General features: G+C 41.0%; 1 protein-coding gene across 1 annotated transcript in view; it reads right to left on the bottom strand.

Annotated features, from left to right (window-relative positions):
• Nucleotides 1-907: 907 nt before the first annotated feature.
• The window catches only part of LCT (lactase), a 28,311-nt gene continuing 16,401 nt past the window's right edge, over nt 908-12,817 (bottom strand). The window contains exons 11-17 of the mRNA XM_039493758.1: nt 11,624-11,822; nt 10,495-10,697; nt 9,883-9,992; nt 7,413-7,547; nt 5,178-5,401; nt 3,004-3,240; nt 908-2,165 (exon numbers count right to left, since the gene is read on the bottom strand). Coding sequence (XP_039349692.1) covers nt 1,954-2,165; nt 3,004-3,240; nt 5,178-5,401; nt 7,413-7,547; nt 9,883-9,992; nt 10,495-10,697; nt 11,624-11,822 — 1,320 coding nt within the window. The 3' untranslated portion in view covers nt 908-1,953. The remainder of the gene's footprint in view (nt 2,166-3,003; nt 3,241-5,177; nt 5,402-7,412; nt 7,548-9,882; nt 9,993-10,494; nt 10,698-11,623; nt 11,823-12,817) is intronic.

Here is a 12,817-nt window from a genome sequence, read left to right as displayed (position 1 = left end):
CAAGCAGTTCCTAGTTTTGTATAAAATTTCTTTGTGGATAGTGGTTACAGAGTGTTCCTTTTATGTACACGTTACAAAGAAAACTACACTTAATCCAGTGGATTGTGTGAAGTATGTCCCTTATTTCCCAGTGGCTTTTTGCTGTGGAGCTGCTTTAACCATCTAGAACAGGTTTGGCCAATTGCAGCTCTTGCTGGCTGCGGTTCACAGTCCCAGGCCAATGGGGGCAGCAGGAAGCTGCAGCCAGGACATCCCTCGCCCATGAACCAGTGGGAGCTGCAATCAGTGTACCTGCTGATGCAACAGGTAAACAAAGTGGCCCAGCCCACCAGGGTGCTTACCCTGGTGAGCTGCATGCCAGAGGTTGCTGACCCCGGATCTAGAATTTCAAGACTTACTTGCAGCTGCTAGAAGCAAAGAGTAACTCCAGGATACTGTGCTAGGTTGGTTCAAGGGGACAAGATCTGTCTCCCATTTTCTCCCAGGTAAAGTGGAACATCTAAGGGACTGTTGTGTTATTACTGTTTAGTACCATGAAGACATTTCCTTTGCCTAGAGCATTTACAATAGCTCCCATACAGTAGCTTTCCTTCAAACTCAGTGAGCTACAAAGTGGAGTTCTTAACAGCTACATGCAAGAGGATCGTGATCTACACCTAAGAATTGCTAAAGGTGTGATAAGTGTCTGCCCAAGTTTCATCATCATGCCTTTAAGTTTAACCAGAGCAACTTCTATGTACAAACTCTTTTACAACTTACCTCTTTTGTGCTTAAACAAGTTCATTTGCATTACCTTCTCTTGTTTTACTTTGGACAGAGATGAAAATGCTGTTGCCCAAGAACTGTTAGTAGCCAGGCTTTAAGACTATTAGACAGCTTAATTTTTCTAATAAAAACAGAAAGGGACTCCAGCTGTAAATGAAGGAATGTTTACTAAGGAGACAACCAACTTTGAATGAGTAGGGTGAGTGATGGAACCAAACACAGGAATTTAACATACAAAACTTGAAGTTTGGTTGTGGTAAGTATAGCAAATACATTTTTTAGATCTATGTAAGTGCTTAATACTACAAGTGATAGTACAAAAACTCAGCAAGACCAATTCATTTTATCTAAAATTTTAATTTTTCTGTTGTCACATGGTTGTTCAAACCAAAGTCTGTCCCTACTTTCTAATTTTACATTGTTGTCTTTAACAGTGTTTAGAAACTTGGCATGTGAAAGTTAAGCACAGTAAGTTGATTAGACTGATGATGTAATTTACATCTTTTTGGAAAACTGACATTCCAGGACAATTTGTTGAATGCATTCCAATTTTGTAATAGTTTGAGCTTGTCTTTAAAATTTTACACAGTGTAAATCAAACTGGATATAGAGTTCATTTTGAAGACCTTTTCTAGACGTGATCAAATGCTGTAAAGCTAAATCAAAATAGCTACATACAAGGAAGTATGCCATGCTTGTGAGGGAGTGTTGCTTAACACTAGCAAATGTCACAGCAGCAGTGTCTTCCTCTAAACAAGAGAGACTTACATCCAGGATGAGGGGGACAGATGCTCAAGACCAGTGATCTTACCTGACAGCTTTTGTTGTTTCTAAATGTGTATTATCTTTTTGGAATATTGTACTAGTCAGTCAGTCATAGTGCCAACTAGCATTTGCCTTAAATTGGCTCAAGAAGAGATCTCCTTAAGTTCTTTAATTAGATAAAAAATGGTGAACAGCTTGCCACTTAGTTTTGATTTAAAAATAGGTGTACATAAAAAAAGCTAACCAATTAGCACTTATAGTTTATGTAACTATTTAAGTTAAGAGGTTCTTTCATCTGTTGTTCCTAGCTTTAACAGTAGCTAACAAGTACAGGTGGTATTGTGTGTCTGGTCCTGAAGAAGGGAATGTCTTTATGTTGCACACGCACATACGGTACTTAAAAAATGTATATTTTAAGTAACTCTAGCCTGATGGTTTACTCACTCTTTTGGATAACTTGCCATATTTGTATGAAAAAAGAGCAAGTCCTAACACACCAATCAGAGCAAAAGCAAATAGAACATACAGTCCTATTTCTGCATTCAGTGAAGTTAAACTGAATCCTAAAAACTGTACTTTCCCACTGGACGCATTGTGCACAGACCCCATTGTGCTAGCAGTTGGTGTAGTAGTACCTGGGAAGACAAGAATTGAATATCATCAATACCTCTTTATGAACTACTTCATGTACACAACTATTTGATTTCTCCTCACTCATTCATAGCTCTTTGAGGGCAGCTAATCAGTATACAACAGGTGGGGGAAGATAAATTAAAATGACCAATTACTAACCTAAGACCATTCAAAAGGAAATTCACTCTTCTCTCTCAAAAAAAAAAGTTTATTAAAAGCTGTATAATCTAATGATTGGTGCTAGATTATGTTTACCTAACTCTCTGAAACCACTTTTGAAAATACCAGAAAAAATATTCAGAAGTTATTTTGTTGCACAGTCTCACCTTCACACACTGCCATGTAGGCAGAGATCATTTTCTATTGGATAGGAAAGTGTTTCATTTAAAGAGTCTCACATTCTCCAAAGACTGCTAGATCCCTATGTTTTGAAAAGCATCACATACACCAAGGGTGCCATACAAGTATTACATACCCTTTAAGTTAGCTCAACTGGTTCTAGGGGTTTGGACCTAAACTCCTCTGTGGACTGAAATTCCTAGTTTTGACAATATTCTCAATCTGCAGCAAAAGTGTTTTTCTTCATTCATAAAAATGTAAAGTAATATTTGAAGGTGTATGCAGCAGCCCCATGTAGTTCAACATAAGAAACATCAGTTCCCAGCGTATTCACCAATAATAGCTCAGTTAGCAACTACTGTAACTGAGTCCCTAATTTGGATTATGCTGGGGCTGTAGGGAATTCTACAAAGTAATGTACTTTATTACATAAACGTAGAAATCATTAGGATGCTCTTAGCCATTAATATTAATCCCTATGTTCTATTTCTAGTTAGTTACCTTCCGGCTGTGGCTGGAGACACAAATGTGGTCCATTGGCTGGGTCTGGGAAGCCATTACATAGTATGATTGATGAATAATATTTTGAAGATTCTCTGGGAATTCTGGGCAGATTGGGATCAGTGTAGTTGATGTAATACAAACCAAATTTTTCAGCAAAGCCTGTTGCCCATTCAAAGTTGTCCATCAGAGACCATGCAGTGTAGCCTCGGAGATCAACACCATCAAGTACAACAGCTGTTGAAATGCACCAAATGTGAAAGCATGATCATGTAGGTATTAAACATAATAGATAACAAGCCTTAAAATAAGTTAATCTTGGCATCTGTCAATATGGAAGGCAATTCAGTATGCTACCAAAGTGATATGCATAGCACATTGCCAACCTTCACTTGGTAAATAAGCACCCTGACTTTCACAATAAGCCAAAAATCAAGCTAGTCCCATTTCAAAACAAGCCAATCCCTAAGAACGCCAAACACTCTATGTGACTAGATCCCTCCGGCATGCTGTCTGGGGCTGTGGTGGGCCCACTGTGCACCCGACTCTCTCCCCACATTGGCTCCTGGCAAGCAGGGGCAATAAAAAAAAAAAGACGCTTCAAGCCAATTAAGCCAAAACCAAGCCCAATTTCTGCATTTTTTCCACTGGTTTGGCATATCTGATCACAGTGTTGGAGGAATTAGTTACCTTATATACCCAGGTTTCATACCTCAACCCATCCTTAATTCTAGTTCAGAACTAGCAGTTAAAGGGAAATCCTTATTTCATTCACTTTATCTTGTGTGTGTAATTTAGGAAGTGAACCGTACTCTGATGGCTGGTATCTTGTGCTCCAGAATCTAAGCTGTCAGTTAAAAAAAAAAGTGAAGCTTTCAGACTGTGACGAAAGCCTTCACATTGCAGTGTATAAACCGCTCCTGTGATATCTCCCAATAAAGAGGAGATATGATCATGTTTTGAACAGCTGCATGATCTTCCATCAGTACTCTCATCTGGGCATGTCTAAGGCAGTATTGCCAACTCTCACACTATTTTCACAGTTGATGAGCCCTTGCTCCCATTGAAAAATTAACCCTGGTGGAAGCCAGCAGAGTTCCTCCCCCTCTGCCGGCTGTTCTCACAGGAAGGGAAGAGGGAACAAAGAGTCCAGCATGGTTCTGCTCCCTCCTGTGAGCAATTAAACAGGACAGGGAAGGGATCGAGGGTACCCTGCTACAACTTCCCAATCCTGAGACAGAGGAATGAAGAACCCCAGGAGGAATAAAATGGGGGACAGAATTAATTGCTGGGCAGGGGACAGGCAGATGCTGGGGTGAGAAATCCTGGAGCCAAAATCATCTTGCCCAATAGATTTAGTTTTCACACAAATACTGGGGAGGGGCAGGAGGAGTTTAACAAAATCAAAACATACCAAAAAACACACTATGGTCTTTTAAAATCTCAGGATTTATGATCTCTTTAGGTTAGCAGTGCTGCAGTGGGCACAGCTTGGAAGAATACCACTTCACCACCACCACCCAGTTACCCACTGCTGTAACTAACATGAAACAACAGCAGGTAGTACTGACAATAGGCTAGTATGTGTTTACACAGATGAGGTATTAAATAGCAACATGACGACTGATCTTAATTCTCATGAAACCATTCTTTGAGCAGACAGTTGAACCATAAGCTACTGTGAACAACAGTTCTGAATGGCAAAGTGAACTCTCACAATAGATGAGAGTCTGAACAAGGGTCTGCCTCACTGAAGACCACTGGAGGCTAGGTACACTGCAGCAGTAATGCAGATACATGGTGTAGTTGATGGTGCTGGTCTCAGACACAGCAACGCTTAGTGCTCCATCAGGGAAACCTGAACAAAAGGACGAGCTCTCTCTGCAGCTGTGATTAGGTACATCATAGGCAAACAGAGTATGATGCAACATACGGGGGCAAAGAACAAAAGTCTAGAATTAGGTGGCAAGTGTTTTAAGTTATTGGTCTTAATTCTGTACTGAGTCAATGGCCCCTAGTATTTGGCCTCTGCCAGCACAGGAGACTGGGACTGCTGAGAGACAAGAGCCAAGAACCTTCATGATGCCAGTGTTACTTGAACTAAGAACAAGCACTACGTTATAAGTTTCCTGGTAAAATGTGAAAGCATAGTTCTGATCAGAAGGAACCGGTACCTTTTAATGCTTCATTAATGTAACTCTTGTAGTAGTGTATTCGCCAAGTGTCATTGAGGCCCAGGTCTCCACGTTCAGAAATCCCATTCTCAGTAACGTAAATTGGAGGGTTATCATACTCTTCTTTTATCCACCTCAGGATCTTTCTGAAGCCAAAGGGGGTCACCTTTAACCAGAAGGAACCAGAGCCCAGCCAGCTCCGGTCTGTTACTGAAGCTACCCCCCTGTGGATGAGAATCAGAATGTAACAATGATGAAACACCTTATTCTGCCAACTCCCGCAGCTTAGGTCAAGAATCAAATTGTACATTATTATTTATTACAGCAGTGCCTAGAGGTTCCAGTCAGGGCTTTGTGCTAGGCCCTGTACAGACAGACAGTTCCTTCCCTGAAGAGCTTACTGTCGCAGAGTCAACAGTATATGCTCTATAGAAGTGCCTGGGATAACTTCATGAACAAGAAATATTAACAGATCACATGAATGGCTGCCCGACAAATTCTACCCTTCAACTTCTGGGTCTTTGGGACTGAAGTAACAGAAGCAGCAATAAGACTGAAGCTGGCAGTCATCACCAAGACCTTCCCACGGTGGAGGAGAATGTTCAGGGAATCAGGGAAATTAGGCAGCAAATATAAGGGAGAAGAGACCGAGGTAGCATTGGCAAGACAGCAGAAACGAAAGGAAGCAGGGAACTGAGTAGCATTTGGAGGTTGAGAGAACCACTGGGGGCAGGGAAGGAAAGGAGCCTGAGGGGAGAGAGGAACAGAGCAAATTATTTTTGTTTTTAAAAAAAAAAGAGGGGGGGAGAATATGGAGGTGAAATAAAAACCTAAAAGAATGGTCTTGCAAAAGGTGGGACAAAGAACAAAATTTAATTAAAGACAGTAACACAAATAACTTTCCTCTAGCATTACTTTTCCCCAGGTAAGCAGTTGCTGCGGTGGCCTTGAGAATGAGGTGTGATCTGATTGGGTGTGGGGAGGCGAACCTCACTAATCTATTAAGATGTGGTTCACCTTGAAAGAGCCTCAGAGCCACTGGCTTAAGCTATGTCAAAAACTAACCCTAAAATAACCCAGGTTCTAACATGTATAGCTAAAAACTTTAGCACCTCCAAGAGAGCGTGTACGTTCAATCCTGCATTCCTTGTGCATCAATGGCAATTTTGGGGATGCAAACAATAAATGACTGAGTCCATAGTGTATATAGTTTTTGGTTAAAATTACAGAAGGGTTCAAGTTTCAAAGATATGGGCAGGTTTCAGAGAGCTACTGAGTTCAAGGCAGTTTCTATGTACAACCGATAAAACTCAAAAAAAGCAAAAAAAGAGACATAAAATACAGAGAGTACAAATGTGAAAGATTTTTTCAGCAGGCCTTTAAATCATTTGTGGAGGATGCTTGTGAGCTCTAACAATCCCTTCCCTCTATGTGATGTGTCCCCATCCTCATCCTTGCTTGTTGAGAGCTCTTCCCAAGTCCAGTTTGATATAGTTTAAGGCAGTGGTTAATATTTTCACTGATACTGGTAATTCATTTTCCCCTCCGTGTATGTAGATAATTCCCATAACTTCAGTGAGAGTTGGTTATCTACAAACTCTCTCCATACACTGATGACAAAACAGCTATTTATGTGGGACCATACGTGGAGAGGAAAATTACCAGTATTTCCCCCTTCTATAAACCAAAAAAGTTGTTAAAAGCAGCCCGTATTTGCTATTAAATACAAAACTAGGCCAGATGGTTATTTTAATATTAAAATAAGAAGCTTTATGTATGTTTAGTATTTAAGTTGTTTCACCCTTAAAGCTTCACATTGTAGTTGGTACACAAATTCCATTACGACAAACACACATTTAAAAAAGGCAACTATTAAGTATCTAGAAGCCAGTATAGTCTGCCATCTTAAAAGCCAGAGTATATAAAGATACCATTTTTATATCAACTTCTGACAAACACATTTTCCTTTAATACTGGTTCTGTTCTTAACTGTGCTTGCTAAAAATTCAGTGTCATAAGCTTGTGATGCAAGGGCAGCAAGTATCACATTTATTCCCTGAATTTTGGACAGCACCCAAACTTCTGACCCAGTGAATATTTTACTAGCCCAAGTCTTGGGTGTCTAAAAGTCCAAGAGCTTGCCAAGTTAATTTTTAATGTTTAAACATTGATCATATTGGCACAGACTCTAGTTTGACTGTGTTATTTGACTATAACTTTATGCTTATGTCTTACCTATCAGCATCGTAGGATGAGATGGCAGAAGCATAGTTTAAGTTGAATGCCAATATTGTGGTATAATGATTGAAACCAAAGAAATCAAATGTGCCTTTAATTCTCTGCTTTTCACTTTCAGTAAATTCTGGGAGTCTGTATTAAAAGGGAAAAACAAGAAAAAGACTAAAATTCCTTTTACTGGGAAATGTTTAAAGGATTGACCACAAAACAAATCTCAAGTTTCAGAAAAAAACTGAATTCCCTTAAAGAAACTACATACCTGTTAGAATGTTAACAATAATAATGAGAAATAATTGAACTTACACAGCCCACTGTGATTGTGAAAAGTGCTTTATGGACACAAATTTATTCAACCTAAAAACCTCTGATGTAAGCATCATAATACCCATTGTATTGACCTGAATACTGAGAGACTTGCCCAAAGTGAGACAGTGGCAGAAATGGAACTTGAACACAAGAATCTTGACAGCCAACCACCTGCTCCAACCATTAGGACACACTCCTTCCCGAGCTGGGACCAGAACTCAAGTATTAATGCACTACCAATCACCAAACCACACCTTTTCCAGAGCATGCTAAGCAATTTCTTCAAGACCACATTTTATCAAACATTCCTTTACCTTTTCAGAGGTAAATGATCAGAAATACTGCACAGCTCAAGAGCACAGCTCTGCCAGTTTCACTACACCATGCTATGAAAGTGAAGACGATTCACTATTTGGCCAGGGTATAGCCAGACTCTGTGAAAGGGAAGGTGATCTGCAGCACAGAAGTTTGATGTTGCTCCCAACATCTCATGATAAAACTGTGATAGCACAATGGAATGATGTACCATCTGGCCAGACTGGTGCCTTTGAATTAAGTTTCTTGAGTTGCCGGGCTTCAATTTTTCACAGCTGATCAATATAACATACTATTTTTTAAGAGCAGCTGAAAGCAACACTCAATGCATCTGTATAGGAGAATTAGGTCTTCTACTGCAGAGCATCCAATGTACAATTTTGAGCTGCCTGTTTGTGCCATTACCCCAAAGAAACTCTTGAAGAAAGTGATTTTACAGAAGTTCATTGTTTGCAAATGAGATGTGCAGAAATAGTTTTAACATTATACCCAAAAGCAAAAGAGAACTTTCTACAGCAACTCCTATAGATGTATTTAATTAAGATAATAAATTCATTTATCCCAAATCCTCTCCATTTGCTCATTTAAAAGAGTAACAGATTGAATTTACATAGGTCAGAAATCAAGTAGGTAAAATACTCTACACAAAACAGGTCAGACTTAATCCTGTGTACAGACGGTGAGCACTTTTTCATACAACTTTATTTGGTGGTCTTGAAAAATGGATTGAGCTACACCAGTGAATTGGTGCAAGCAGGAAGGGACTGACCCTGACAAAGCTTTCCTCCTTAAAGGAGACAAGATGGGTAAATTAATATCATCTGTTGGTGAGAGAGACAAGCTTTCGAGCCATACAGAGCTCTTCTTCAGGTCTGGGAAAGGTATTCGGAGCACCACAGCCAGGGCCAGCTTCAGCAAGTGCAGGGCCCGATTCGTACTCACCTGGCAGCGCTCCAGGTCTTCGGTGGCACTTCAGTGGCGGGTCCTTCACTTGCTCCAGGTCTTTGGCAGCACTCAAGGACCCGCCACCAAAGACCCGAGCGATTGAAGGACCCGCCGCTGAAGACTCGGAGTGCCGTCAGGTGAGTAAAAATTAAAAAGGCACCGGCGTGGGGCCCTCTTAGGTGTGGGGCCCAACTTGGGGGAATCGGGCGAATCAGCCTAAAGCTGACCCTGACCACAGCTAAATGCATGATAGAGCAGATTGTTTAGCATAAGTAGCTAGCACATATTCTAAGGGACCATTCCAGGTAGAGTGGCCAGTTAACACCACTGCAGTCATATGACAAAAAGAGGGGTTACAGGTTGTTAGGGGCATTCTTCACATCTTGGACAGCAAACAAATGAAAATATTATTGCTAGAGTTAAGGTTTTAAACCACTGCTAGGTAACTGCTGGACTGCATAGTAAAGAAGATGTGAGTCACTACAGATTAGGAGGCAATGCTGGGATCCCACCACTGCAGAACTAAGCAGGCTAGAGAATGTTCCTTGGCCTAACCAGGTTTATTTTCAAGGGGAAATGATTCATATGGTTTATCATCATAACCCTGAATCCCAATTCGTTATCCTCCCCATCCTTTCATAATAAATATGACACTCAGAAGGTAGTTTGTCTGCTGAGTTTTACTGGCACTGCACCTGAGTTACAGCGAGGCCACTGTTTTAACCACTGTAACATAATAGCTCAGGAGTAAGGGTCACTGCAAATTTATCATAACTACTTCACCCCAGCTTTGAAATAATCATGAATATTTACTAGCCCACACACACATCCCAGCAGGACAGTGGAATTTTACAAGGTGGAAGTTACCGTATTTGCTCATGTCTTGTTACCAGGCACTTACCGTGATGTGCTCAGCCCTTGGGCCAGGCTGCGCTCCCGTATCCTCGTTTTCATCACTTCATTGTAATCCCCGTTTTTGAAAATGGGATGAGCAAACCAACCACCGTAAAACTAAGCCAAGGAAACAAGAAAGGGGCTGAGGGGTTAAATAACACATCTACAACTGAATGCCATGCAAGAAACTGAACTAATTCTACTAGCCAATGGCAAAATTTGTGCCATACTATTTACCAGCAACTTTAAATGAATGAGCAAACAGAGATGCAGGGAAGTGCCTTACGTTATCAGTAAGAACAGCAAGGCTGTGTTGCTGCATTTCTATTTTGGCTCTTCTCTGCTGCTTACTGTATAACTGCTCTGCTACAGGGTGTTATCAAGGAGAGGGTGGGTGTCCCTGGGAGACAAAAATCTTAAGGAGGGTCTACACAATTAAAACTATTGGTACATGAAAAAGATATTGAGACCCTCAATGTTAGGCTTGGTTCACTGCAACAATCTGCTAGAAAATGGCAAGGCAGCAATCCAGGTCAAGGCATCTCTGCATCATAGTAACCACGGGATTAGGAAAATGGGAGAAAGAGCAGAGGGTGTATTGGTGAGATCTCCTGTGTACCTGCACGTATCGCCTCGCAGCGTCAATATCTTCCTGCTTGTCAGGGTTTCTTGGCTCAGCCCAGTCAGAGTTAATGGTAATGGAGATTAATCCTCCTTGTTTAGGACGGTAGGTTTCATTGTACAGATGCCAGACTTCAGCATGGGCCTTTATTAAGTTATGCCCTACTATATAAGGAGCTTTACCTGGTCTAGCAAAGATTCCTGAAGAAAGCAACACATGAGGTGAGACAGGGCTGCTCCCACAACCAGGCCTGCCGTTTCCAGCAGAGTAACACAAAAAGAACAACTAGAACTGCCAGTAAAAGAAGAAACACCATCTCATCTGGCACTACAGGGGCCAAACTGCAGGGCAGAGGGGTCCAGAACAACATACAGAGAGAATCTCTTGCCATAGGATTGAGGGAACTTTCCCCTTCCTGGAGATCCATGATGTGGGGAAGCTGTATGTCTAAAATCTCCCATTAGGGGATGACTTCAAGGATGTGATGCGTGAGTACTGCAGAGGTTCCATACCTCACATGCAGGTGTCTCCACAGAAGGTACTGTATGGTCCTGTCTCTCTGGATAATTATATGGCCCTCCATACTCTAGTATTAGGGTGACCAGATGTCCCAATTTTATAGGGACAGTCCCAACATTCAAGGCTTTGTCTTATATAGGCGCCTGTTACCCCCACCTCAATTTTTCAGACTTGCTATCTGATCACCCTATCTAGTACTCAGCACCTCACAGATTTTATCCTTGCAATGCCCCTATTAAATAAAACCTTTATAAAAAATTTTTATAAAACCTGTGTGTTTTCTGCATACACATTTGATTGTCCACTAGTAATTCACATTGTCATTTCCCAAACTGATATGTTGCAGAAGGAATGTTTTATTAAAAGTTCTTTGGAAACTCCCAGTATAAATTAACTCCATTTTACAGCTAAGGAACTGAAGCAGAGAGACATAAAAGTGACTTGCCCAAGGTCACAAAGAAAGTCTGTGGCAGACCCAGGAATTGAACTCAGACCTTTGAGTCCCAATCCAGTGCCTTAACCATAAAATCATCCTTTGTCTCCTGATTAACCATGAACTTGCTTCTTACTCACACTGGAGAACACAGCTTAAAGACAGTAGCCATACCTGGAGCAGACGTGCCATAGCCATAGCCAAGATTTGCGATTATATAGGGTTCATTGAGGGTTAGCCAAAATTTCACTTTATCTCCCAGCCTCTGGAAAAGTAACTCAGCATATTCTTTAAATCTCTGAACTATAGTTTCATTCTCCCACCCTCCAACGTTCTGCAGGGCCTGGGGGAGGTCCCAGTGGTAAATAGTTACCTATGTAGAGAGACGGGTTACAAACATCACTAGTTACTTTATGAGATAACCACTGATTCACTCTCATTCATGAAGAAATGGACAAGGAACATGACGTTACTTACGGAAGCCTGCATTATCATCACATGACTATCACTGACTGACAGGCATTTACATTGTTCAGTATCACAAAGGGAATCTCCTGAAGCCTGTATTGTGCGCAGCCCAATACAGTGGTCACTAATACACACAAATACTACTACTCATTACTTCTACAGTCTTTTCAGACACTGGTAAAAATCCAGCCCTGGAGATGCACCTATTTGTGCCAGGTTTGGATTTGATCCTTAATGTAATCAATAGTCACAACAGCCCAGCAATGGACCCAAGTGGATGAACTGTTGTCAAAGCAAGCTAAAATCAGAATCTGGTACCTCCCCTCCCTGCACCCACCCAATGCAAGACAGTGAATTGATAGCCCTATAAACGTAGGGATTTTTTAAAAAAGACACCCAAGATTCCCTGAGCATCAAGCATCTCTTCTCAGCCCCACATTTCACACCACGAAGGATTGCAGCTGGGAAAACCTCTTTACCCTTTTAAATAAAATTCCTATTTTTTGCTAGGCTGAGACATTCAGGTGCTTCACGTTTGAAGGGGAAAATAAACTTTGATTTTGTTATTTACAAAGATAGAGGCCAATCCTGCAAGACTTCTGAACAACCACAACTCCCCCTGAAGTCCATAAAAATTGAGAGTTCAGCAACAGGACTCAGGGACGACTGCACATGGCAATTTGAGAAAATGAAAAAAATTATTTTTGGTATCAAATTGTTATTAACAGCTTTTTATGGGATTCACAGTCCCAAGCATCTTTATTTGCTGCAGTGAAGACTGAAGTTAGGTATTAGGTAAAATGTTCTAACTAAAAGGGTAAGAACTGGAATAGGTTACCTAGGGAATCCCCCACGCTTGAGGTTTTTAAGAAAAGGTTAGACAAACAGCTGACAGGGTGG

This window comes from Mauremys reevesii, linkage group 11 (assembly GCF_016161935.1).
Source record: "Mauremys reevesii isolate NIE-2019 linkage group 11, ASM1616193v1, whole genome shotgun sequence".
NCBI classification, from domain to species: domain Eukaryota; kingdom Metazoa; phylum Chordata; order Testudines; family Geoemydidae; genus Mauremys; species Mauremys reevesii.
The sequence above is the reverse complement of the archived record's forward strand: the minus strand, read 5'-3'. Positions and strand labels throughout refer to the sequence as shown.